The 27,629-nt window shown below is 39.8% G+C and overlaps 1 protein-coding gene across 7 annotated transcripts in view; it reads left to right on the forward strand.

The window, feature by feature from the left end:
- DLC1 (DLC1 Rho GTPase activating protein) overlaps positions 1–27,530 on the forward strand; it is a 310,261-nt gene extending 282,731 nt beyond the window's left edge. For all 7 annotated transcript variants that reach the window (XM_048941137.1, XM_048941134.1, XM_048941133.1 and 4 more), the window contains 13 exons: positions 3,882–3,953; positions 7,296–7,377; positions 13,219–13,282; positions 16,135–17,564; positions 18,584–18,760; positions 20,507–20,666; positions 20,905–21,103; positions 23,448–23,661; positions 24,013–24,127; positions 25,188–25,409; positions 26,089–26,306; positions 26,461–26,634; positions 27,139–27,530. In XM_048941137.1, coding sequence (XP_048797094.1) covers positions 3,882–3,953; positions 7,296–7,377; positions 13,219–13,282; positions 16,135–17,564; positions 18,584–18,760; positions 20,507–20,666; positions 20,905–21,103; positions 23,448–23,661; positions 24,013–24,127; positions 25,188–25,409; positions 26,089–26,306; positions 26,461–26,634; positions 27,139–27,259 — 3,248 coding nt within the window. In that variant the 3' untranslated portion in view covers positions 27,260–27,530. The remainder of the gene's footprint in view (positions 1–3,881; positions 3,954–7,295; positions 7,378–13,218; positions 13,283–16,134; positions 17,565–18,583; positions 18,761–20,506; positions 20,667–20,904; positions 21,104–23,447; positions 23,662–24,012; positions 24,128–25,187; positions 25,410–26,088; positions 26,307–26,460; positions 26,635–27,138) is intronic.
- The last annotated feature ends 99 nt before the right edge of the window (positions 27,531–27,629 follow it).

Genomic DNA, 27,629 nt, shown 5'->3' on the forward strand with positions numbered 1-27,629 from the left:
AAGAAGAATCCCAGACAAACTGGTTCTTAGGTATGGCATTGGAGAGGGACCTTCAGCAGTGGAAGTCCATTTTAGCTTAGATTTTATTTTAACAGTATTGATTTGACCAATCTAACTACAGACTTTTACAATCCACTCTCTTAAAAGAGCCAAAAGGTGAGATGAGTAGAACTGATTTGTGGAAGTGTCAGTATAGCCATAAAGGTGTCTGGGTTGAGGCAAGAGGAAACCATCTGCTTGAAAGAACTGTTCATATGATGTTTAGCACCTGGGTGAAAATGAAGCCCCTTCACGACTGTACAAAGGTGCATCTGGTTTGCACCTTTTCTTCAAGACCCTGAAAGAACTGTTGCTTAAGTTGCATGTTGTTTCATGGAAGCAAAAAAACAAGTAAGAACAGGAAAATAAAACACCCTTCTAACTTGTCTAAATCTTCCTAGTGCAAGTTATACTGTTGTGATTTTTTTGTTTTGTTTTTTCTCCCGAAAGGACATGATACCATCAAACTATGCTTTTTTTGTTTTCGGTGACAAGGGAGATATCATCCAATAAGACGATACACATTTCAGATTTTTCTCTTCTACTGTTGCTGTGTAAAACCAGCTGTGAATTGAGTTACTTTTGCTATAAAACTTTGAATCTGCACATTTGCAGTGTCAGAAACCAAAATTAACCAAAATAAGCTTGATGTTCCCATTTTCACTCTTTGGGGAAGAATTGGATCATCTTAAATACCCAGGAAGTGGGTAAATAAGGACTGATGGTTTCCAAGCACACACAAAAGGAACTCCATCCCTTGATTTGAACATGGAGGTCAGCTTTGTGAAGTGGACTAGCAAATAAAGCTGTTTCCAATAAAAATTTCCTGTTTCCTCTTTAACACGTTTGGCTGCTGTTTGCTTACACAACACTGAGAATAAAGACTTCATTGTATTCCTCTTTTTGTTGTTTTGTTTTACTTTCTAAGAGAATTTCTTGTGTATCAGAACGTTTAGAAATAGTGCAGTTTCTTTCTTGACAGCATTTCTTTGTACAAGAACCTCTTGTTGAAGACAGGAGGCAGGACAGGACATACGTCTGAAAAGCTGCGTGGACATTTCTTGTGTGGATTGTATACTGAATTGTTGGTTATTGTAAAGGTTTTAAATGACGTGGGTGTTTGATTTTATTGTCATGGCCAGCAGTAGATGGGAAGTGGCCCTGCTGGGCTGGAGAGGAGGGAGTGAGACCAGGCCCTTGCCCATAGCAAGCTATATCATCTTGCATCTTCAGATGAAAACTTTCACGTCTTCATCTGAATCATAGAATGGCTTAGGTTCACGACAGACTAATTCCAACTCCCCTGGCATGGTTAGGGTTGATGTCCACTTAGATTGGGCTGCCCAGGGCCCCTTCCAACCTGGCCTTGAGCAGCTCCAGGAATGGGACTCCACATCATCTCTGGGCAGCCTATGCCACACCAGCTTCTGTGTAAAGATTTTCCTCCTAACATCTAAGCAGATTCTTCCGTTCTTTTAGTTTAAGAACATTCCCCTTTGTCCTATCACTATCAGACAGTGATAGGTGCTCAAGAAATATGCTTGTCATGGGAAATTATGTTTACTTAGCCTAGCTAACGGACAGACGCACTGATGCTTTATTACTTTGCAATTCTTTTGGCCAGATAGGGGGAACCTGTGTTGCCTAGATGGACTTCTTGGGGGATTCTCAAAGGTATTTGTATGCAAATAAGCCTTGAAAATTCTAAAGACACCTGATACCTGGGCAGCCAATAAATATGACTTCCACCTAACTTGCATTTGTATTTGGAGAAAAGATGAGTTTCTACAAAGATAAGTTTAAAAAAAAAAAAAAAAAGAAAAGAAAAGTCTGATAAATGCATATTCTTAACTTTTTAGCTTTAAACGTACTTTCCAAATCGTATTTGTGAGTGCTTGTTAAATGACCTATGAACAAATATTTAAACACATGAAAGAGCTGCTGTAGTAGTAAGGAATCTGACACTTCTTTCATTTGTGCTATGAACATATAGCTGCATTTTTAATCAAGTGAAATTCTCTTTCAATCTAGTCACTTCTGCAAGATGTGACCTGTAAAATACTATGTTTTATTCTAGACAGTCTTAAAAATTGATCTTTTTTTTACTTTAATGTTTTCATTTCATCTGATACAGCAATATTCTGTTACCTGCACTTGGTGTACATTTTAAATACATTTTAGATTTTTTTTTTTTACCTTTGCTATATTTCCCATGTACTTCCCAAAGACACTAAAATTAAAATACAACTCCAAGCAAAGCTTTACAATTCCTTGCAACTGGAGTTGAAGAATGCCTTTTCTTAATGAGTAGCTAAGTCAATATGTCTGTACGTGCTTGTTCTCATGTGGTTCTGTAACCCAAAGTTGAAGCAAAAACAAGTTACACAAATACCTGCTTGTCCTGACTCCAGCGAGAGTAGGTTTTTAACTGTTTATTTATATGGAATGTGATGCTTTGGCTCACTTTAACCCCTTGATTTGGATATGTGTCTTAGCAAAGCAATCTGACAAAGCACAAATATTTTAATCCTGTTGTAGCTGTTTGAAAAATCAGGGGGGCATGGCAGTATTTTTGAAGACCCTTAAATGTGTTTGTTCTTTCATCTGATTTTAATTTTGTATACCTGTATCTCACAGGGAATATTTCATAATGTGCCAAGAAGTTAAGTTGTTTTGCTTATGTTGTGTTTGGCTCTTTACCTATATGCAGTAGCTCATATTCTGAATAACTGTACTGAACTCTGCAAAGTTTCTGCAGCAGATAGCGATGATAACCTCTCCAAGTAGGTGGCAAAATTGTCTACTCAGTTGGACATAATGAAGCTTTTCTTTTTTGGCTCATCAGGAAGAGTGAATATAATCAAAGCCAGATGAACATAAAGAGTTTCTGATTGTTCACTGTCTGCTAGATCTAAGCAGGGAACTAAATTCCCAGGAGCACTTTCTTGAATTTTTAGAACAGAATTAACCCAAGCACTTTCCTCAACATATGGCAGATACCCTAAATGCCCTGTATGTTTTCCTGGTTTGTGAGCTAATGAGATAATATTTTCTTTATTTATGTGTCTACTAGGTAACAAATTCATGTACAATTTGTTCATAGCCTTATATAGCCTATATTCAGCATGTTTCTTTTGGTGTTATGTATGTGAATAATTTCATTTTGAAGCATGTTGTTTTGGGAAGTGAGAGGGAAACTTTCACTGAATTTCCTATAATAGACCAAGGCACTCATAAATACCTTGAAGACCTCCAGTGAAACTGAGTTCTTGTTGAGCAGTAAATACCTGCTGCAATACAGTGAGTCAGTTGTTCCTGGACTGCCAGTACTATCTATAGGATGTTAAAGCACAAGGCTCTATGAGGAATTTCTATCAAGACAGTAATTACACCAAGAGGATCATAAGATTTGTGGAATAAAACCACATGTTCACTGTAATGCTGCTGTCTCTAGTGTTTACAAAACCTGTGCAGAATAATCTGTGATTCCTGTAGTTTTCATCTGTTCCTGTTTCTCTAATTGCTAACATGATGACCTTTTGATAAATCAGAGGTGAATTCTGGAATATGTTTGGTATTGTGAAGAGAAGGAAGCTCATATAAGCAGACTTGAGTTTCAGTTCAAAGTTACTGAATGGTGAATGCATCTTTACGCTTACTTCATGACAGGAGCAACGAAAGTGCTAGGGAGGAGGTTTTTGCTCTGCAGATGACATGGTTGAGTGGGTGTGGTGATGATGGATTGATGGTTGGACTAGATTATCTTAATGGTCTTTTCCAACTTTAATGGCTCTGTGTTTCTGTAACTAATGCGAGTGTGCTCTGTTTCTGTCCTCTTTCAGAAATTGAAGCCAAGGAAGCTTGTGACTGGCTGCGAGCTGCTGGCTTCCCTCAATATGCACAGCTTTATGAAGGTAGGAAGCTAGGCTTGCAGGGTAACTCTTTGTGGCACTGATATAGAGCAAGCATGTAGCTTTGTTTTGGGACAGTGTATTGTAATATCCATTACAGAAGGGTCATGTGTATGACTGAAATGCCAGTCTGTAGAAATCTTAAAGACCAGGTTGCTTTCTGCTGCACTCCATGCGTACAGGCATACCAAAACCAGTGTGACTCTGAAATGCTCTTGGAGTTTTACATTTGCTTCAAATTTCTGCTTTTATCTTATTATTATTATTATTTACCATTTTTGAAAAGGTTTTTCTCAAGTAGAGCTCTCATGTCTTTATTCTCTCTCTGACGTGCTGACATGGTAGAAACTTGCAGATTTACCCAACTGTTTAACCTCTCCTGCTCTGATGCAGAATGACTTACAGAAGTCTGATTTAAAGAGGGACATCCTAAATATCCTTCTTAATGTGTATTATTGATCAGAGTTGTTTCCTTCCCCGCCCCATCCCATGAAATTGCTTGCATTGTTGCAGAACTGTTCTGCACTTTCTTATCCATCTCCATTTTATGAAGTAAATTCCAGCTTGTAAGAATGAGCTTAGAAAGCCCATTATTCATAGCAGATATATAGCAGATAACTTGGAAATTACAGCAAAAGCTGAGCTGACCTTGAAAAATGATCTGGCTGAACTTTCATTTGCAGTTGTATTAGCAATATGAGATGATAATAGTACTTTCAAAAGCAGTGCATACCAAAAATTTCCTTTGCTACTTCAGAAGTTAAATTTCCTTTTGTTACTCCTCTTCCATTTATTTATCTATTTATCTATCTATCTATCTATCTATCTATCTATTTATTTATTTATTGTTGGTGATGCCAGGATTTTCTTGGGATGCAGACCTGAGATTTTAATTCCAATCTTTGTTAAAAGTGGGGACAGGACTCCAAGCTGAATATATGGTCTTGTGGGCTGTAATAAGCTGTAAATCTAAAAAATTACTAGCGTTTGGAAAACATGACTTACCGGTGGCTGCAGTTGTCAAATTTAGAGACTTCAAGCTTATATACAGTTTCCAGTTTAGGATCAGTTTCTTGTCCAACATCAAAGGGACTGCAGAGAGAGTGAGATCAAGATGTGAAAGCAAGGCCGACAATACCCGTTAAAGGATATGTGAAAACAATATGCCATTGTCCTTTGCAGGCCTCTTTGGTAGGAGCAACACCAACAAAAACAGCATCAGCAAAGTTAAGTGTAACAAAAAAAGGACTTATGAAGACCATCAACTTCTAGTCCCCCCTCTATCTTTTGTTCTGCCATATATTTTCTTGTGGGCACACAAAGTTGTATGCAACTGCAGCAGTACCTCAGTCTTTGTATTATCGCATAGTCCTTGTATTATTGCATGTATTTAACACCGAGTGGTTTTGGTGGAAGGTATGGCTGTGCAAAGAATGCTGAATCAGGACCTAAATGACAGTCAGGAATCTGTGGAGGACAGTAAATAATATATATCTTGTTGTTGCTTCAGAGCTGTAGTAAATTTACAGCTTTCTGACAGCACTGTCTCCTCCCCCTCACTCTCCCAGTTATTTACCTAAATAATCTTGTAAGGAAAGGATAGTGTGGGCTCTAGCAGCTTGGCATTCTTTCTTTTTAGCCTCTATCTCATTAATGTAACAAACACTTAAACTGCTTGATGTACAGCCAAGGAGATTCTGTTTTTCATTCCAGCGATTTGGTTTTTACTGATCTTTTTCCTATATTCTGAGATACTAGTACTTAGATGGAGGTTGCTCCAAAAGCAATGCCTCCTCTTTATTTCCATGGAAACTACAACACATACAAAGAGCACAGTAACACTGTTTCACAGAGCATGTTCTCAGCTAGAAAACTATTTCTCAACATTATCACCACCATTAACTGCATTTTCACCAGTGATGAATGAGAGCCTGCACACCACACTTCTCAAAATCTGCACCAGTGGAAGCAACCCACTGTGACAGCATCACTTCTAGGAAAACATTTCCCATACAGTCCATCTTTCGTCGACCTGAACAAATGGAAGTCAGAAGGTGCCAAATCTGGACTATGTGGTGGACGTGGTAGGACACTCCAGCCAAGATTAGCAGTGTGCTCCACAATCTGTTATTGGATTTGGTGTTATTGTGTTGCAAGAGAAAGACTGTTTTCTTTCTTCTCCAGCATAATATTGGAAGTTTGAGCCTTCAGCTTAGTCAGCATCACATTGTAGTGGTGAGAGTTGATAGTTCCTCCAGGTTCCAGGAAATTCAGAAGAATCACCCCTTTCCTATCCCAAAAGACAGTACATATCGCTTTACCTGCTGAGGGCTGCATCTTAAATATATTTTTTTAATAGGAAATTCACAATACCACTCTATGGACTGCTATTTTGGCTGTGGCTCACAATAGTGATGCCACATCTCATCACCCATAATAATACAATCCAGGAAACTGTCACTCTCAACCTCGTTTTGGTTCTACAGGTCCTGACAAGCTTGCATATGTTCTCTTTCTGTTCCTGTTTGAGCCACCTGGACCTGGCTCCTGTGTGACCCTGTGGAACGCATCTGACACAAACTTTGCAATATTTCAGTGTTGCTACCATCATTCCCAGTGCACTGAAGATGTTATTTAGCTCTGCATATGCATGACCATCCAGAACATGGCTTGTCCTTCATGTCGCTGTTGCCACTGCTGAAACACACCACCCACCACCTCACTCAGCTTGCATCCACTGGTTGATCTCATAAGTGTTCAACAAGTGTTGATGAACATTGGTGCAATTTTTTTTTCCAGGGAGGAATTCAGTGGTACATCTTTGCTTCATATGCACTTCCATGTCAGATGCAATTTTGTCACCGTCCGTCTGCTGCCACCTGCCATATGGCAGCAAAATATAATGGAATATTAGCCAGAACAGTCAGCCTCTACTGCCATACAACCTCTACATACCATCCAGCTCTGATGTTATGGGCCAAGATAACAAAATAGGAGGCATTGCTTTTGGAGCATCACTTGTATATTTATTTTAAATGAATATAGCCTGAACTAGTTTCACCTTCTGGTATCGGATAGGGAGCTCATGTTTGCCTCCTTTCTTTTCCTGTTGTTTCATCTTTGCTTTGCTCATTTTTTCCCTCTGTAATTATCAGCTTTCAGTTATCAAAGCTGCACATAAAAGTTAGTACATGGACAGTGAATGTCTCTGGCATTTGAGCTGATTTTTCTTTATCTGAGAATCAGTCTCATCTTGGTTAGCTCATCTGGAGGCAGCTGGTGGGCTTGAAATACCACTAGAAAAAAAGAGATTTTGTGGTTCTTCATCTGTCTCTATTCCTACAGATCTCCTCTTTCCGATTGACATTGCCCTTGTCAAGCGAGAGCATGACTTCCTGGACAGAGATGCCATTGAGGCCCTATGCAGGTAAGTGGAAAGAAATCACACTGCATCTTGAAACTAAACTCTTCCTGTATAACAGGAAGAGGTATAATCTGGAAAACGCATAACCACAAATATTTATTATGGGCACAGCCATTTTTTGTTATCAATTATCTGTATGCATTTTTAGTTGAAATAGTATATTGGGCTAAGAAATGCTTGGGGATCTTGTTTAAAACCAAGTTGGGAGGAATATGGCAGGAGTATTTGTGATAAGAGTCTTTGTACCTATTTCATAGGTGTATCTTTTACTGTTATTCTTTACTTGGTCTTATTATTCTCACGTTAGCAAGCCGGGGGGAAGCAGAACTGTGCAGGCGACAGCCATCTGTGAGTGCAGCTATTGCATTGCTTCTGGCAGCTTTCCAAATTGTCTTCAGAATGAATACTTTTTGATTCTGCATGCACGATGGCCACAGCTCTAAATGTCAGTAACTCTAATGAATTACAAAACCCTTTTAAGAAAGGGTTTCATTTATGGTGTTCTTTTGCCATCAGTGCCATACTTAGAAGGGAAAGAGAAACTGGAGTTTTGAAGTTGCTCAGAAACATCTGCAGGATTTTCCAACTAAGAAAACAGATTTGTCCAGTCATCGGGAAGGGAAAAATTTCACTAATGTTAAATTCACACTGTGGATGCAGGGGAAGGCACCAAATTTATCAAAATTAAAATGTGATACATCAGTCTGTTTATTTGTGTGCTCTGAAACTTTCGAAATGATTGAACAGAAAGTACAGCAATGTGAATAAATGCTGTTTCCCAGAAGCATGGTCTTCCCTTGCCAGTAAAACAAAATATAGTCAAGCCAGCATATTTTGGATCTACAGTTCTCCTGCAAGAATACTTTTAAACCTGGACTTATTTATTTAGATGGAAAGGAAAAGGCAGCAGGTTGTTTCTCACTGTTAAAAGTAAGAATGTGTCTTCTTTATCTCTTTGAGACTTGCTGCAAATGTAAGCGATAAAAGCAGTTGCCACTTTTTCCAAATTTAGAGACCAGCAGAAGTTCACTGTCTTATGAATGAAATCTTATTTTTTGAGCCAGAATGATGTGACTAAACATATATCTTGTGAAACTAGGCAGTCTTTCACAAATCTGCTACTTGTAAAGTAGTCTGTTTGCTTCCATCTTCAAACTGTTTTCTGTATAATGAGCATAAGAGACTACAGGTGTTTCTGCAGCTTGAGACTGATTTTAAAGGCTGAGCTACATCATAATTCAGTTAAACATATTGGACAACTGAATTTGACCCTTTGTAATGTGTGTTAGACAAAAGCAGTACATTATCACAGCATTTCTACCTTTAGGTTTTGGGGGTTTTTTTGTGTGTGTCTGTGTGTTGTTCTTTTTTTTTTTTTCTTTTCTTTTTTTTTTTTGACATCTCCCTGCTTAATTTTGTAAAGCATGGAGAGGGTACATCATTTGGAATGCTGTTTCTTCCTCAAACCCAGTTTTATTTTGACTCATGCCATGGTCGGTGTATAAAAAGTAAAGGATCTTACTCAGTAAAGAATTCAGACTTGTTTTATAGCCATAAGCCATCATTGTTTCTTTACTGAAAATCAGAGTAGTTCTGGAATTATTTGCATTTTCAGCACAGAGATAAATAAATGCTGTATACTTTTTAAGCTTGAAGCATTTTAAATTATAGTTTACATCTGAACTGTACTGTCAATTGTTGTTTAATAACCTTATTAATTTAAGCATGAAAAATAACGTAACTTTAATAACAGTTTTCCTAATATTTTGTAAAATTCCTTTATAAATGGGAAAGGTTTCAATAGCCACACTCCATTAATGATTTTCTTGAAAATCTCTAAGTGAAAAGTGAGTTGAGATTTGAATTACAGAGATAGTATATGGTACTTCATGAAATGTAGGGTTAAAAACCTAGGAGTCATGATTCTGCTTTAATTTGCTAGGTTGCTTTATGTAGTGATTGTGCTGCTGGCCGTGGTTTTATAAGACTCTAAGATTAATGATCAGGAATTTATCTTCAGAGGGTAACTGCCCACATAATGCACTCATGAAACTAAGCACTGAAACGCCCTTGTCCTAAAGGCTGTGGTTGCTAAGCACGAATTACATAGCAAGCTGTGATGAAAATCCTATTTAATCTCCTTACACGTAACCAGAAAACTGCCACACTATCTGCGCAAGAGGTTTTGTAAATCTTTTACCACCCCGATTTCTCATCCAAGAAATTGATTGCAATGGATTAAAGTGAACAGCATTTGCTGCTTGTGCAGTCTGATTGGTGGAGAGCTGGCATCTACTGCAGGTTATAACATGCAGATGAGCTCTGGGAACAAGGTATGGACTGTCCAATGAAGCTCCTGTGTCATCAGTTAGCTGCAGGTATAATGGAGCTGGAATTTGCCCTGCAATGAGGAACTAAGTATTTAAATCTATTAAGAACATATTTTAAACTGAAGCTTACAGTTAGATCGTACATTTATTGAGATGGAAAATTCTAGTTTAAAATGCTTGTATCTCCTACAATGTGTTGCTTTCACTTTTCTTGACTTTGTGGGATGAGAATTTTCTCCTTTTGAGAAGAGCGGAATGAAGTGGCAGTGATTAGGGCTGATGTAGAACTAACTGGTATTTAGATTAACAAAGACTTTGTATCATGAGGCCGTATTTTAATGTATAAGTTAGCTGAAGTTAGTCATGCAAGTTGACGTTTTTGATAGTGTGTGCCTGATTTGGGATGCCTTTCTTAAAAGAAGTTCAAGCTAAGCTAGCTTGGCTATTTTTGATAGGATGACTGGGAAGAGTAGATTGCGTGTATCATTTCCTAGAGAAGCTCCAATACCTTGTGTTTTGGGGCCAGCCAGTACAATGACTGGGACTGAAAGGCAGATACTGTCACAATGGTCTTGGTTAGGAAGAAGGGCTTTACAAAGCAAAGGTGAAGGAGGCTGCAAGCCCAGGTAAGGGTTCTGAATTCTGTTGGATGAGGAGAAGGGACCAGGTAGATACGGAGCTGTCTCCTGTAGTGAAGTCTCTCTGGAAATGAAGTCCTGCAGAGAAAAGGCTGACCCAAAGGCAATTACCTAAAGAATGGGAAAGAATATTATCTTGTCATCCAGAGAGACAGAAGTTGGGGGTAGAAGGCCTTGTAGTGATTGAGGTTGAGATAGCAAGATGGTGTAACTGGCTGCAGCCACTGTCTGCATCAGTCCTGCTCTGTCCCGCTGTCTCCACAGAGTCCATATGAAGATGCCACTGAGATAGATTAGGGCAAAATAAGATGGATCTAAAGAATGAGACATGACCTGTTGCCTGTCAATGAAGAAGTGATAAGATTTATACCCAGGAGTGGACTTAGTGAGAGAGAGTGTCCAGAGTCAGAAGAGAAAAAATTGAGGTTCATTATCCAGCAACAATTTGGTGAGAAAATCTGCAGAAAATGAATGTGTGCTCTTATGGGCTTAAGAAATATTTCAGTATGCACAGTGAATGTTAATAGAAGTTATAGATAACTCTCATCCAGACAAAGCCTGGACCTTGCCTGCTCAGTGGCTTGTTGCCAGTAGCAGACATGCTGGAACTGGATGATCTTTGAGGTCCCTTCCAATTCTGTGATTCTGATTCTGTGGTTCTGTGATTCCAGCTAAAGTAGTTTGTGGGATGTATATAACGAAACTCACAGACCTGAGGCAATCACTACAGATCATTTAGGTTTTAAAAGGGAAAGTGTTTTTGTGATGAAATCATGTCAGGTGTGTAACAGAGCCTTTGTTTGCCTCAACTGCTTTTGTGTTTAACTCTGCTCACTGGGGGTTACCTTATCTTGCCCCCATAGTCATTTTTGTGAGGTGTGCACTGGGGTATTTTATATATTTTTTTAAATACTCCTCTGGAAACGGAGATCTATCCTCTTTTTTTTTTTTTTTTTTTTTTTTTACCTATTTCAGGATTTTAATTTGAGTAGGAGAGAAGTCTGTGGATGTAATCTTTGTGAAATCGAAGATAGTCTTTATCAGCTATTAGACAGGCTAGAATTAGATAAATTAGATAAAGCCTGATGTGTGGATTCAGTAGTAGTCTCTTCCCACCGAAGGCAATGGTTGTCACACTGTGAAATTTGTAAATTATTACACAGTATAGGACTGAAACCAACTTAGTACTCCCTGGAATTGAGGTCCTGGAGTTTGGAAAGAAAACAATTATAAAGCAAGAGAAGAGAAACAAAATCCATGCGCACGTGTAGGTGGGACAGGCATCCATGCCATAAACACAACTGCTGTAAGGTCACATACCCACTCCACAGTGGGAAGAGCTGTGCCTGCTGGGTTAGGTCAGAGCAAAGATGGAAATTGAGAGATCTGGACAACTTTCCTAATCTGCCACTGGCCTAGCATCTGACCCATGGCAATTCTTCCTGTTTCTCTTCTTTTCTGCTGTGTTGTGGCTGGGTCTAATTATAGATCAAACTGTCCTTTTTTACCCCATGACTGCAGCAAAAGCACCAGTAGGAGCTTTTCCATTTTCTTTGATGGCCTCAGGATCAAGCCCTGTGTAAATACCATCTGCAACCAATCCTGCGCATAAAAGGGGAGAGGAAAGAGGAAACTAGTAATCCTTCCTGTGCACACATTTTCTAGATTCAAGTTACAAGTTTCAGGAATCTGAAAAGACTCATCTGAAGCAACATGACAAGTCAGCATTTTTAATTTTTTTTTTCAAATTTTGCAAAGCTTCCAATAAAGGTTCTTCTTTACATTTTGCTGGAAGGAATTAGGTGTAAATTCTACCACTTCCTTCAGATGAAGCAGGCTTTTTAAAGCTCAGCCTTGCCCCTGTTGAAGTGGCATGAATGAGGCAGTTCTGCTCCTCTGCCTCCCTTCTTCACATGCTATTATGGGTGAAATTCAACCCACTGAGGAGTGAAAGATGAGTTTGCAGCTCTCCTAGCTCATGGTGCAGCTTTGCAAGCAGAGGCTTACCATGAGGGAGGCAGGAGGAGGGCAAGGAGGACGTGATGCCTCTCACGACTGCCAAGCCACACTGGTGTTCTGGGGGACTGGATAAGAAAGAGAGCTTATTTTGTTTGGGGGATGTTAGATTGTTAGCTCATCAGAGAATAAAGGGATGCTATGTACATTCATGCAGCACTTTAAGATGTGCATGCAGACTGCTCACAGGGAGGGTGGTTAACTCTTGTTGCTGCAGCAGTTTATTTTTGTTGATTTAATTTTAGACTTAGAGTAAAATATTCTTACATATAAAATAAACTTTCAGTTTAGGAAAGAAAAGTCAGGTACAAAGCTTTTAAAAAACTGTGGTCCCAGGACTATAGTGAAAATAATTACACACTTCTCACAATCAAAATGGACCCCTGGTAAGTGGAAAATTAAGTTTTCCTGTGTAAGCTTTCAGTGCAATTTTAAAATGACACACTGTTTCACGTAGTCACGTATGTGCAGGGTCAGTAAGAAGCCTTTTCCTGTATTTGCAGTCTGTCGAGATTGATTGTTTCAGGGTTTGAATCTTTCATATTTACATAAATGTAATTATTACAATTCATCAGTCACAGTGCACTTCGAAGTACTCTAAGTTTCTGTTTAATTCCATTGACTTTGATTGAGGTAATAGTGACAAATAGTCGTCAGTTCCTCCCTCCCTCTGAAGTTAGAATACAGCCAAATGTAATGGGTTAATGGTTAAGTATAATTAGGGCTCTAAGTGAAACCCTGCTGTTGGCTATTTGTATGCAAAGCAGTTTAGGGATAGCCTTCACAAAAGCTTTTGAACTGCAATAGCTTGTGCCAAAACTCTGGAGTTTTCTCTTAATATGGTTTCCTTTGCTTTGCAGGCGCTTAAATACTTTAAACAAATGTGCAGTGATGAAGCTAGAAATCAGTCCTCACAGGAAAAGGGTAAGTACCTTTGACATTTTCTGTTACATTATTGTGTATTAATAAAACTTAATTTTTTTAAAAAAACAACAACAAAAACTAGAGAATTGTTTAGCCGTAGTGTAGAATGATAACTGAGTAGAACCTGCCAATAACACGTTGTCAAAACTCTGCTTACATTTCATTTTGTGTTGTTACTTAGTGAGAACTGAAGGGCTTGGCCACAGATAAAGGTCTAGCTAGCTCTTCCATGAGATGCTGTTCTCACTCTGTAAAGCGCTGGGCTTCTCTGCCTGCCAGCAAGGCTGTGTTGTAGCTTATTACCAGGCAGGATTGTGGAGTAGGCATGATGGATGGGATCCTGATCAGCCACAATGAGCTGGCCTGAATGTTAGAACATCGTCCTTGATGTAATCTTCACAGTTCTGGTTCTTTGCCATCACATTGGAATTGTATTCTTTTCTTATAGACAGAATCAGTTTGACTGTGCTTGGGCTGCACAGAATTATAGCTCAGAATTAAAGCAATTTTTTTACAAAATGCATTGAATACCTATTTTAGAAGTTTGCACATCTCCAGGGAGTTTAGCAGGAGTTTAAAGGGTTTCGTGGATCTTCATGATCCTTTGGAGCATGAGAAAGAAGGGAGCACCTCCTGTAACTTGAGCAAGTCAGTGCTGACAGAAAGCTGAGTTGCCAGATTTTGTTAGAAAGGTACCACTTGAGAGCTGTCTTAAAACTGTGTGTTCCTAGGATGAATCAGTAGTTGATACCATTCCCTGGGATATTCAGACTGCAGATAAAGATGACTAAACTAAGGCTATACAATGCTGCCCTGCCCTTAACAAGAATGCATACAAATGCTCTGGGATTGTTTACCAGGAATTAATCCCCTCTTTCCCTATCTGTGGTATGCTGGAAACAGCACCCAAGCTCCAGAAGATAACACTCTGAGGCAGCATATATAGGAACTCCTCAAAAGAAGGGGTAGGCCACTGGCTTGCTCTTCATAACCACCAGAAGAATTCTTCTTTCTGAATGTCGTTAACTATGGAATGATCAGTATTGCTGTTAGAGGTCAGACCAGACCTGATTCAGGTCCAGACCCCAGATCTTCCGGAGTCTGAGTGCTCCTGATTTTCATTCACCTCTTGTGTTCTGGCAGATGGTCTTAGATTCTGTTCCCTCTTGTTGCTTTCATTAAAACTTTTTAACACTAAGGGAAAAATTGTGTCAACAAAAATTCATGATTCCTTATGTTTGCACTGGCCTCTTTGAAAATTATGATTGCTTTACTGTTCCTTTTTTCCAGCCAAACCACATTCACCATCAAACCATCATAATTATACACTAGGATTTCTAATGATTTTAACTCCTGTCAAATAAATATGATTCTGTGATTCTGTTTGTATCTGAATAATTATCCATTGACAGGTTTTGGTGACATTTTTCCTCTTGAAAACTTTAAATAAGCAATCCAGTCTTCTTTGGTTTTTGTCTTGAGTCATGGACAGAAACACTGGTTGTAGTACTTGGGAAGCAAAGAGAATAACACTTCTCTGTTTCCTTATGTTTTTGGTTATAAAGAAATAAATATGGTGTTTCACTTACTTTCCTGAGCTGATGAAATGTGCAATGAAAGGAAATAATAAAAAAAAAACAACAGGAGAGAATCAGGAGCTGAAGTATTCAGAAGTAAAATACTAGAAATATGAATAATTTACTTGTTTGTCAGACTATAAATGTTTACATTCCTGATACACAAATAGTTACAGTTTGGGCCATGCTTGAATATTTGTTTTTAAATTAAAACAGTCTAAACAAATGATGTGAAGCTTCAGCAGTCGTGGAACTGTGTGGCAATTAGTCGTGCCTACTCTTTACACCAAAGGTTATTTTGTGGTTTCATGGTGTCACATTAAAATATCTCACATTGGTTTTATTCTCCCGACTGCATGCAACTTAAAATTTTCCAGGCACTTGGAAGACCAAATATGTCAATCCCAGGATCACTCCCTTTCAGGATTTAGATGAAAAGATTGAGGCATAAGTGATGTGCGTGTAAGTGTGCCCTCAGGCATTACTCGTACATCAAACATAATCAGTGGAGATGCTATTTACAATTTACTTACGTGCTATGCAGCAAGCAAGCTTTTGCTGCTTGCTATCTGTGAGTGTTAAAGTCTGCCCGGAGCAAGACTGAAGTAGAAAGAAACTTTGCAAGACATTCTTAAAATGTTAGCCGCTAGCCTGTGGGAGGAAGAGTGGACCAGGTAGGAGCCTGGAGACATCAAACTGTAGCAGAGCAAGAGTTTCTTTTGCTGTCTCATCACTCACAGCTTTAAACTTCCCGAATAGGTAAAGAATTAAGCTGCTACAATTCACAACATATGAGAAACATCTCTTAATTGCAAAAAGGAGTATAAACATAGAGCCGCTATCAACAGAGTGTAACTGGAGAGAGTCCAGGGGGACCCCAACCCCGGACTGACTCCAGTTTAAAATTTTATGCATGCCAGGAATTTCCACTGATCTGAAGGCTATCCACTGTGACCAATTAATTAAAAGCCTGTGGATACTAAAGTTTTAAGAAAAGAGCAAGTTAAAGCAGATTGCCTTGTTTGTTTCTTTTTACAAAGCATAAATCCTTTGTATTTTAAAAACTGTTAAAATAAATTGTCTGTCTAATGTAATTTTTTCCTGTAATGGGCTTTATGGTTTAATCTTCTTCTCCCTGAAGCAAGAGACTGTTTTTGCTTTAAATTTGGTGAGAACAAGGTCATGCTTAAATCAGTTTAGTGTGCACTGTATTTAAATGCAATTCTCTGTTTGTAAGTTTGCAAGCAGCACTTTCAGGGCTGTTCTTCTTTGCAGAGTGAAGATTCAGATGAAGACGAACCATGTGCAATAAGCGGCAAATGGACTTTTCAGAGGGACAGCAAGAGGTGGTCAAGGCTTGAAGAGTTTGATGTGTTCCCTCCAAAGCCGGATGTTAACACCTCCTCCTCCCCAGAGGCTCCTCTCCTCCCAAATGCGGCCAGCTGTGAGAGCGTGCTCACCGATCTCAGCGAGCGGCAGGAGGTGGCCTCTATTCTCAGCACCAGCAGCACCAGCAGCCACCATCCAACCCTGCAGAGCAAGGCCTCTAGCACCAGAACAAACTCAGTTGTGAGCATTTGTTCATCCAGCAATTTCGTAGCAAATGATGATTCGTTCAGCAGCCTGCCTTTGCCCAGGGAGTTGAATAGCTTCAGCTTCAACACAAAAGCAAATGAGAAGAACACTAAATCTAAAACTAAGAGCCTGCTCAAGAGGATGGAGAGTCTGAAAATCAAGAGCTCTCACCATGGCAAGAACAAAGCTCCTTCAAAGCTTGGCCTTATTATTAGTGGGCCCATCCTGCAGGAGGGCATGGATGAAGATAAACTGAAACAACTTAACTGCGTGGAGATTTCTGCCCTCAATGGCAATCACATCAGCCTTCCCATGGTACGAAAAAGGAGCGTCTCCAATTCTACCCAGACAAGTAGCAGCAGCAGTCAGTCGGAGACGAGCAGCGCTGTCAGCACACCCAGCCCTGTCACGCGCACACGCAGCCTCAGCGCATACAATAAAAGGGTGGGCATGTACTTGGAAGGCTTTGATCCCTTCAACCAGTCAACATTCAGCGATGTGATGGAGCAGAATTTCAAGAATAGGGGAAGCTTTGCAGAAGACACTGTTTTTTTTATTCCAGAAGATCATAAGCCTGGCACTTTTCCCAAAGCGCTCTCCAATGGCAACTTCTCCCCAACAGAAAGCAATGCTTCTGTGAACTGGAGGACAGGGAGTTTCCATGGGCATGGCCATCTCACTCTTCAGAGGGAAAACAGTGGAGATAGCTCTAAAGAGCTGAGCATGGGGAAAAGGCGCAACTCTGCTAGCTCACTGAGCAGCCGCCTGAGCATTTACGACAATGTGCCAGGCTCAATCCTGTATTCCAGTACGAGTGACCTGGCTGATCTGGAAAATGAAGACATATTCCCAGAACTAGATGACATCTTGTACCATGTAAAAGGGATGCAAAGAATAGTAAATCAGTGGTCCGAGAAGTTCTCGGATGAAGGGGACTCTGACTCAGCGCTCGACTCCATCTCCCCATGTCCTTCCTCCCCAAAGCAGATCCATCTTGATGTAGATAATGATCGAACAACACCAAGTGACCTTGACAGCACAGGGAATTCACTTAATGAAACAGAAGAGCCCTCAGGGATGCAGGACAGAAGGGACTCTGGAGTGGGCGCATCACTGACACGGTCCAGCAGGTGAGCTTGTGGGACTTAGGGTGGCCTCAGTGAGGTCCCTGTTGGACCAGATGCCTTTGTAGTAGCTGTACTGTGCTTATTTAAGGCCTTCATGCAATACCATCTGAGGCCACTGAAACATACACATGCTCATCCCATTGCCTCCAAAAACAATTAGAACCATGGAAACTATTTGTACAACACTTCCAGAAAAGCGATTCTGACACTTCATAGCTATATGTTTATATGTTCAGCTTGAGTCGTCCTTGAAAAACAGCTTGCTCAGCAAGTCAGTGTTAAGGCACTTGGGGGGAATGGTAATTCTTCAAGCTGAAATGGTGTGTGGGAAGGTGAGGGATCTCAAGTAGGATTATTCGCTTTTTAAATGGGGTAGGAGAGCCAGTGGAAGTATGATCTGTTTCTTGTCAGCGTGTAGTAAAAACCTTTAGACTGACTAAAAAATTGCACTTTTCAGTAGCAGGCTGTTTCCTAATAACATGTCTGGGCATTAAATCTGTGAGGAAGATGGAGAGTGTTTAGTTTCCTTTGATTGCTGCAGCACTGTGGGGGTTTGAGGAAGCTCCAGAGGCCCCCAAGCTCACATTGGGATCTTCACCATGGCATAGAAGGCTGTATTGTGAATAGAGCAAGGGGCTGAACTCTTTCTAGCTTTGTTCCCAGTTTTTCTTTAAAACTGGTGCAAATAATTTAGGGCGTGGTTTCTGCTGTCATTTAGTTGCCTACAGTTGCATGTATAAATTTAATGAGACTTTCAGAAGAGCTTTTAGTTTTCCATTTGACGTATCTTGAAATCTGGAGCCTTTTATTCTTACAGAGTTGTTTGATTCTGACTTTCTTACTGCTAAAAGGTCTTCTGAGGGGAAAAAAAATCAACATTATATGAGGCCTTTAAGGATATCTGATATGAGGATATCAGTTTATGTAGGATAGCTTAACATGTTCCCATCCACAGACATTGCAGTGGGTGAGGCAGACATCCTGATGACTAGTCCTTACTCTGTTCTCCATCATCTCCACAGGCACAGGCTGAGGTGGCACAGCTTCCAGAGCTCTCATCGGCCCAGCCTCAGTTCAGCCTCACTGCAGATCAATTGCCAGTCTGTGGCACAGATGAACCTGCTGCAGAAGTACTCACTGCTGAAGTTAACTGCTCTCCTGGAGAAATACACGCCTTCCAACAAGCACGGCTTCAGCTGGTAAGGGCACAGTGCCATGTGTAGACAGGCCATCTGTCTGAGCACAACAGTTTCACTAGTCCTAGGCAACTTCTGGAAACATACAAGTCCCTCTGTCCCACTTTTTCCATATTTGCCTATCTTCCTTCAGTCTATGCTGACAGTATTTCTGGTTTCCTTAGTGCTAACATCATTAACCCTTCAGGTAGGGCAAATCTCGTTAGGATTGAGAAGCATGCTCATAAGAACATATAGAAGAATAATAGCAGCAAGGCAGAGGCCAGCTTTCTGTGCAGGAAGATGTCTGCTTTCCATAGCAAAAGAAGGCCTGATGGCATGTAGAGACACTTAGTGAGTGCCTTGTTATCTTATTATCCAACAACTATCTATTTTTTTTGTAGCAAGCCATTTCTGCTGTGTCCAGGTGTTTGTAACCAAGTTGAGTGTGGGTTTTTCGTTTTTGTGTGTTGAAAGAATGAAATAGAAAGCTCTTTTATTATTCTATCTGTAGTGTAGCCTGTGTAACCTTCAGGCTGCAAAAGACGCAATAAAATTTTTCTTCTCCCTACCACAGGCCAGCCTCCTCCCTTCCCCAGGAGTCATAGAGAGTATTTAGCTTCAGCATCAAAGTACCTCCTGTTCAAAGGCTGTTATTATGTCAGCCTTTCTAAATACAGAAGTTGTTTGTTCTGAAAGACAGAAATAAGTATTGACCAGTTATCCCTGCATGCTTCAGATTCTCAGTGGAGATCGCAATGTGTTTTTTCACATTCCTTTGGCATGTTTTTTGACAAAGCAAGTATTATTCATACATATATCAATAATGCCCTAAACTTAACTGTATGGCAATACAAATTGGATCTATTTTCCTATTTAACAGATTAGTCAGCTGTAAATATAATGCAGTGTTTGTATAGCTGTACTGTGTTTTGAAATATTAAATAGGTCTCCCTGTTCACCATGGCTACCATGTCCTATTAGGTGTTGTACCATATATTAAGTTTTCTTCTTGTTTAGGAAAATGAACTCAATATTCTCACGTTTTAATAGTTTTGGGGTTTTTTCCTTCATGAAAATAACACTTGGGAACTTAGGGATAAATCATTCTTTTGTACTTAGTAACTTTTTCCTTGGAGTCAAAAGCAAATGGAAAGGCCTGTCATTGAAACTGGAGTAGGAAGTAGGAGTAACAGTTACTACTCCCTGACAAGGAGAGAGGTCCCTCAAAGGGGTTGTTTATAGAGCTGAAGTTTTTAGCGAATGAACTCAAATGTATTACATCAGTTTCTGCTGTTATGCACTCTGGTGGGTGATGGACCCAGTTAGAGGACTTTGCAGAACAAGTAGTTGACATACAAAAGCTCATTGTACAAATGTCCATCCTTCTTGAAACCTAAAGAAGCAGTGTTATAAGGGGTCACTGACCACAGGATTTATTTTGACTCCTTTGCAGTTCAGTCTGGCCCCTGCAGTTTTACCCTGTAGCTTTTGTCCTACTAATATTGGTAGAATAGAACCACGTTAATACTTACAGGCAGAATATTGCCCTGAATTTCAAGCTTTTCTCTTAGAGAAACTGTGTTTTCTGTTCTTTCCCTATTCCAATACCTGAATGAATTAGCTTGTTTATATTCTCAATACTTTTCATATTATTCATCATACTAAAATGTTTCATTTATTTCACTTACTTTTTGCATTACCGGAAATCCATGAGATAAATGGTTGACAGAGGTTTAATTCAATTTTGTAATTTCTTTTACTTAATAGGGCAGTACCGAAATTTATGAAAAGGATAAAGGTGCCAGACTATAGGGACCGAAATGTATTTGGAGTACCACTGCAAGTCAACGTCCAGCGCACCGGGCAGCCCCTTCCACAGAGCATTCAGCAAGCCATGCGGTACCTCCGTAACCACTGCCTGGATCAGGTGGGTTTTGCTCTGCTCTCTCCTCTATACATTCAGCACCCATTCCTAGTGTTCTGTTAGTTTTTTCTAGTTCTTTGGTTAGACTGAAAAAGTAGACTCAGAATAAAATGAGCAATTCAAGAAAAAGCTTTCCATGAAGTGACAATGCATACATAAGAGGTTGAAGAACATCCTTAAATTTCAAATTTGCTAGACTCAATGTAAATGTATTTACTTTTCCATATACAAATATGTTTAGGTTGGACTATTTAGGAAATCTGGAGTAAAATCAAGAATTCAGGCTTTGCGTCAGATGAATGAGAGTTCAACAGACAGTGTCAACTATGAAGGCCAGTCTGCCTACGATGTAGCAGACATGTTAAAGCAATTCTTCCGTGACCTGCCCGAGCCTCTCATGACCAACAAGCTCTCTGAGACCTTCTTACAGATATACCAGTGTAAGTACTGAGATTTCTAAAGCTAGATGACAAATTGTCATTTGTGTAGAAAAGGCAGAAATTTCTGGGCACTACACATGTTGTGTATGCTGATCTTTGTCTTTTTGTAGTAGCTATTGTATTACAGGCTACCACATAAGGAACTAATTTCATATTCTGTTTGCGTAATGATTTACTGGAGAAGTTCTTTTCATTTCACCTTTCTCTGGTGAACAAATAAATTCTCCATTGCTTGCTGTAGAGTTTCCTTTCTTTTTTGAGCTTCCTTCATATTACAGTATATTTTCAAGTTGGATCTGATGTGTCTAAGTAGAGATGTGCAAAGAGTACATTAACAATCTGGAGCTTTTGAGTTGTTTTTTGTTATTTTTCTAAAAGCAAGATTGCCATAATAGTCTGCTTTCTTTTAATTCGTATTTGTTCTTCACCATCATTTTTTAAAAAAATCTTTTAAGTTGAAAGCTTTTCCATTACTAATTTTTAGCTACCTTACCAATGGGTACCAAAACCAGAATGTTCTTAGAATAAATGGCATCAAAACATATATTTATCAACACACCTGAAAAGAAATTATTCATCTTTCTGGGGTGACAGATCCACTTCCAGCAAGGGAGACATTCTTCATTGTGAGTGAAATAAATCAGGTTCTGCATAGATGACTGTTTTGTGCTTTCCAAACAACATATTGCCCTTCAAATGCTATTTCAAAGTTGTTACATTATAGGAATACTTTAAATGCTTTTTAAAAAGCATTTTATAAAATGGCCAAAGATGAATTAATGTTTGGTGACCAGGACCCCAAAGCTTCTTGAATTATTCATGGAGATCCAAACTGATGCAATGCAGGCACTTTGCTGATCCTGTTTCTTTTTCTAAGGCCAATCCAGCTCTCTCCTCATGTATTCTTCCCATGGTAGCCTAGCTACAACACAGCTCACTGCAAAAACACTTTCCTTGAGCCACTACAGTATTTTGTGCCTTCCCCTATGATTATGGTGCAAATGGTTTATATCATCCAGGAACTTCCCTCAGACCTCCGGAGGTGGAGGTGACAGTTTAAAATAAAAACATACACATACATACTGTTATTTCAGAGCACACTTTTGTGTTGGTGTTGTTTCAATTCCCAGGAAAGCTTATGGAAAAATCGAATCAGACTCTCCACTTCTGTGCATATTAAGCAGCAACTCTTTCTGGTTAGTGCCAGAAAAAGCTTGACACAGAATCACAGAAGTATCTGTTCCTTTCCTTTCACAGTATGTCTGAGCAATCCCCAGAGGTGGTCGGGAAGTGTTCTCTCTGAGCAAAAAGCCTTAAAGCAACTGTAAATTTTGCTTCCCTACAAAGGACAAATTTTCTCTTTGCTTTAGAGTTACGCACCAGGCTGCACTCTGGAATTGCCCATACATGGCTTAAATGTGTTTTGAGCTGATTTAGGAGACAGCATGAAGAACAGTCAATTGCTTTCTAAACTCAGTGCTGGCCTTATGGAATTGCTGAAGCCCGAAGCAAATTTTCAATTAAATATCTGGTTAGCAATGCATGTATTATGGGGCGTGCAGTCAGGGCAGTGTGGAGCTAATGATGATACAAGTGCTCCAGGACTCAGACTCTCATGTTGTCTTCGGGAATGGATGGCTTGTTGGAAATCCCTTTATAAGAAGCAGATCTTGTCTGGGTTATTTCATTATTTGTTCCCTTCAAGTTTGGAGGAGAAGGCCTTATATAAAGACACACATCAAATTTTTCCAATGGGTGTTTGTTGTTAGTAACCAAGGAGCTGTTTAATGGTATGGGGCTCCACAGCATTGACTTTCTTTTTCCACTGCATGACTTTGAATGATTTGCCTGATAAAGCAACCCAGTGTGTTTGGTAAAGCACTTTCTGTCTATTTTATGACATCATTGTTAGAAAGGTTTGCTAGCCAATTTATTCAATTAATTCACTTTTTCTAAAATGCATTAATGTTTTTAATTTCTTTAAAAGCCAAAGAATTTCTAAATCGGCTGGACTGTTCGCTTGTTCACTGCCCGAGTCCAGGATTCTGTCATTTTAGTGCATCTGTGGGAGCAAGTAGCTGTGGAAATTAAATCTAAAATTAACTCTGGCCTAGGCACAACTTCTTCTTGCTTGCATTTCTTGTGAGGCAGGAAATTACTGAGGGTAGTTAAACTAGTGGGTTAAAAAAAATTCCTTCGTGTTTCCTATGAATGGTATGCGTCCTGAAGGAAATCGCTTCAAACTTGAGTTAAATATTTGAAGCTGGAGTTTGCTTTGGGATATATTCATGCTGTGTGTGTGGAAAATCAATGGGCTGATGAGAGAAATAATAATATTCTGCAGATGTGCCAAAGGATCAGCGTCTCCAGGCTATCAAGGCTGCCATTATGCTTTTACCTGACGAGAACAGGGAGGTCCTACAGATTCTTCTCTATTTCCTGAGTGATGTCACAGCTGCTGTGAAGGAGAACCAGATGACACCAACAAACCTGGCGGTGTGCTTAGCACCTTCCCTCTTCCATTTAAACACCCTCAAAAGAGAGAATTCTTCCCCAAGGTACGTCTCTGGAGAGCACAGCTTGTTGCTTCCAGTCCTGTTGACCCTTTTGATCACCTTGAACGCCTCAGAAGGCATCAAATGTAGAACAGTCCTGTGACCCTACTTTTTTACAGGTGTGGTGAAATACTAGCAATTTCACAAAAGGGTAGTAACTGGGGAATGCCAAAAGCAAAGTTTAGTGGGAATAGCAAGAGAAGTCAATAACAGCATGCCAAAATCTGGTCCCAAGCAGCACTGTTCTACACTACCAAGACATTCTGGAATGTGGCTGTTTTCTTACCAAATATCTCTCTTGCTCTGCATTAAATAACTGGATTTGTGTGTGTGTGTATTCTTCTTCCTGTGAAGGGTGATGCAAAGAAAACCGAGTTTGGGAAAACCTGACCAGAAAGACCTAAATGAAAATTTGGCTGCAACCCAAGGGCTAGCCCATATGATTGCTGAATGCAAGAAGCTCTTCCAGGTAAAATACATCTGCAAAATCAATGGGTGCAATATTGGGCAGTATGGCTTAGGTCTGCTATATAATAGAAAGTTACAAATGTCTCTTTATTTTAATAAGGATTAGTATGTGACAAATAACCTTTTAAAAAACTTTGCATCCTGGTCTGAGTGCACACGTGAATCTGAAGGAGTGCCAGGAAGGTTGTTTTGCTGACATGGGTGCTTAATAAACTCAAGACAGTTTTGGGGTCCAGGACATTTTTGTTACATGAAGGCTTCGTTTGAACCAGGTCTTCCAGTTTTTATTGTGTGGCCATGAGGATCTTTGAGCTTCGGCTCTAATTACAAAGCACAAAGCTATTTCCAAGAGTTCCAGTGTTTGCTTTATATTTAAATTCCCAAGAGAGAGCAAGTCTGGGCCACAAAAGCATTCTAAACTGTAATACTCTCAGACCACCGGTTGGAAGGTCTGTAACAACTAAGGCATGCTCCCTCTGGGGCCCAGCATGGAGAACTAGACAAGTCTGCGTTCTGGTTTTCCTCACTGTCATCAAACCTTTTCAAAGCCCACAACTGAAGGCATGCCTGTCTCTCCTCTTATAGCTGACTATTGCCCCTCCTTCAGCCGGTCTGCAGGGTAAACTTTGCTGTGGGATTGAGTCTGAGTTGTGTAGCAAAGAAGGGATACTCCACAGGGGGGAGAAGGGGAAGAGGCACCCTGTAATTGAGAGACTAATTTGCATCAAATCAAGGTCACAAAGACACAAACTTAACTTCAGTATTGCTTCACATTGAGTTCTAGACCTGACAAATATATCTTTTAGAATACAGTTGGTATGCTAGCTCAGGTAATCAGCAGATATAATTACATACACATACTTACACAAAAACCTCTCTAGGCATCCCATTCTCAACCTCAGTGTGTGACTACTGCCAACTTTAGAGTGAAGGGAACAGTGAGCATCTTATCAACAGAATATGATGCGTACCCATCCTTTGGTGACTGTGAAACTGCAATACTAACTCTGGGATTTATGGAGAGAGCTGCAAGAAGATGATTTGTCCTTCTCATCCTTCAGATACCTGAAGAAATGAGCCAGGGCCGGAATTCGTACACGGAGCAGGACCTCCGTCCCCTCAGCCTGGAAGAGCTCCGGGGCAGCAGCAGCACCATGGAGCCCTCTGACTACCACTGCTACCTCCAGGACTGCATGGATGACTTGCTGAAGGAAATGAAGGAGAAGTTTAAGGGCTGGGTCAGCTGTTCCACCTCAGAGCAAGCAGACCTGGCCTACAAGAAGGTATGCACACTAACTCGCTCCACCACTCTGCTTTTTAGTGCATCATCTCTAATATAAGCTAGCTTTTGGTGTAGATATAACACTCGGTTCAGTGCACATCTTTATTTAGTGGATAGATTTGAGAAAAAATAATAATCTTTTGACACAATTGCACACCATCTATAAACAACTTGTCTTTCAGCAGCAGTCAGCGAACATGCATTGAATGGAGTTCTTGTGTTTATATAGCCCAGGAATGTTCACTGCATTGCATTTACACACCCTCACTCACTTGCGCAAAGCCTTGACAGGCCAACTTTTGTTATGCAGGCAGTGGGAGCAAAGTTTCTCTGCTCTGATCTTGCACAGCTCAGAACTAGCAGACGGAGATATGTTTCAATCAGATTTGAACTAGGATATTTTAAGAAAAATGAACTGGGAAAGTTGGGGTATTTTTTTTTGTAGTACCACAATTGAACAGTAGTTCATAGGAGAGGACATAACTATAACTTAAAAATACTTTGGAAGTCAGCTTGCAAATGCCTTTTGCTCGTAGGAAAACAACCACAGTCTGAAATTCCAACAACCTTAGTACAGTATATGTGTGCATTTGTGCATGTATATTTAATTTGCTGTATTTATCCAACAGTATAAAATAAAAAGAAAATGTAAAACTGAGGACTATGCTCATTTTCCCCAGGCATGTGAAGGTCCCCCACTCCGATTATGGAAAACTACCATTGAAATTGCTGCTACACCAGAAGAAGTTTTAAATCGTTTACTTAAAGAGCAGCATCTTTGGGATGAAGATCTTATAGACTCAAAAGTAATTGAACCTTTGGATAGTCAGACAGATATATACCAATATGTCCAGAACAGCATGGCTCCTCACCCAGCCAGGGACTTTGTCATCTTAAGGTAAGAGATTTTTATGCTGTAGCCACAAACCGTGTCAACAGAATCTCTGTAGAAAGCATGTTATGTAATTAAAAAAAAACTGTTTATGTTCAGTTTGAAGTATGTTTGTTAAATGTCTGTCAAAGACAAGATGTTTTTTCTTCCTTTTTCGTAGAACGTGGAGGACAAACTTTCCCAAAGGAGCTTGTGTGCTTTTAGCAACTTCAGTGGATCATGACCGTGCTCCAGTGGCGGGTGTCAGAGTCAATGTGCTCCTGTCTAGGTATCTGATTGAGCCCTGCGGGTCAGGAAAATCTAAACTTACCTACATGTGCAGAATTGATTTAAGGTATGGATTTCTATTTTAGTCCTTTTGTGCTGCTGACGTGTATTGTATAGTGCCAAATTTAGGCAGTGCAGCAAGCTGCAGCTTAGTCAATAGTGCATGCACGTAGAACTCTGAGAGGTCACAGAAGATTATCCTTTGTACATGTCTAATAGCAAGGAGGGTTTGTTATATTACAAACCCCCAGTTTGTGTTCCAACATAGCTGTTGGTATATAATCCCACCACTTTATCTGCCAGGTGTATTTATTTGAATGCAAGTACATGTTAATGTTAAGTCAATTAATGAAGCAGACCAAATTCTCACAAAACTTCAATTAACTTTTTGCTCACTGCAGCAAATTCATTTTAGAGCAAATCTATGTATTAGCAAGGCTGAGCTGAGCAAGTAAGCAGTAATATAGAGATTTCACAGTCAGGTGTTAAACCAGCTCCTTCTGTATTTGAAAAGAAAAATGTGTGCAGTGTTGCTGATACTTTCTTCATTGTTTTTTTCCCCATCCATTAGGGGTCACGTGCCAGACTGGTACACCAAGTGTTTTGGACACTTGTGTGCATCTGAAGTAGTTAAGATACGAGACTCTTTCACTCATCAGAGTCTTGAGAACAGGGAAATAAAATGCAGGTGACTACTGAAGAAGAGGAACGGCTGTGCACTCCAGACCTCAGCAACATAGATGTTACACAAAACAGAGGCTCATCTGCTGCAGACCATCTGTAAGTCATGTCATGAAGGGATGACAGCATGAGACTGTGAGCATTGACTGTGGCCATACCATACACTTTAAAGCTGCTTCCTGTCTGTTTAAGGTCTATAGTGTAGGCCTTGACTGGAATACATCGGAGGACTGTACAAAAAAAAAAAAAAAAAAAAAAAAAAAAAAAAAAAAAAAAAAAGTATTGTACTATTAGGTGGTTTGAATTGCTTCTGAGAAGCAAAATTCTTTAGATGCAAAATATATTATGAAATATGGTGAAGGCTCATCATTCCCATGTGAA

This window comes from Lagopus muta, chromosome 4 (genome assembly GCF_023343835.1).
Source record: "Lagopus muta isolate bLagMut1 chromosome 4, bLagMut1 primary, whole genome shotgun sequence".
NCBI lineage: Eukaryota > Metazoa > Chordata > Aves > Galliformes > Phasianidae > Lagopus > Lagopus muta.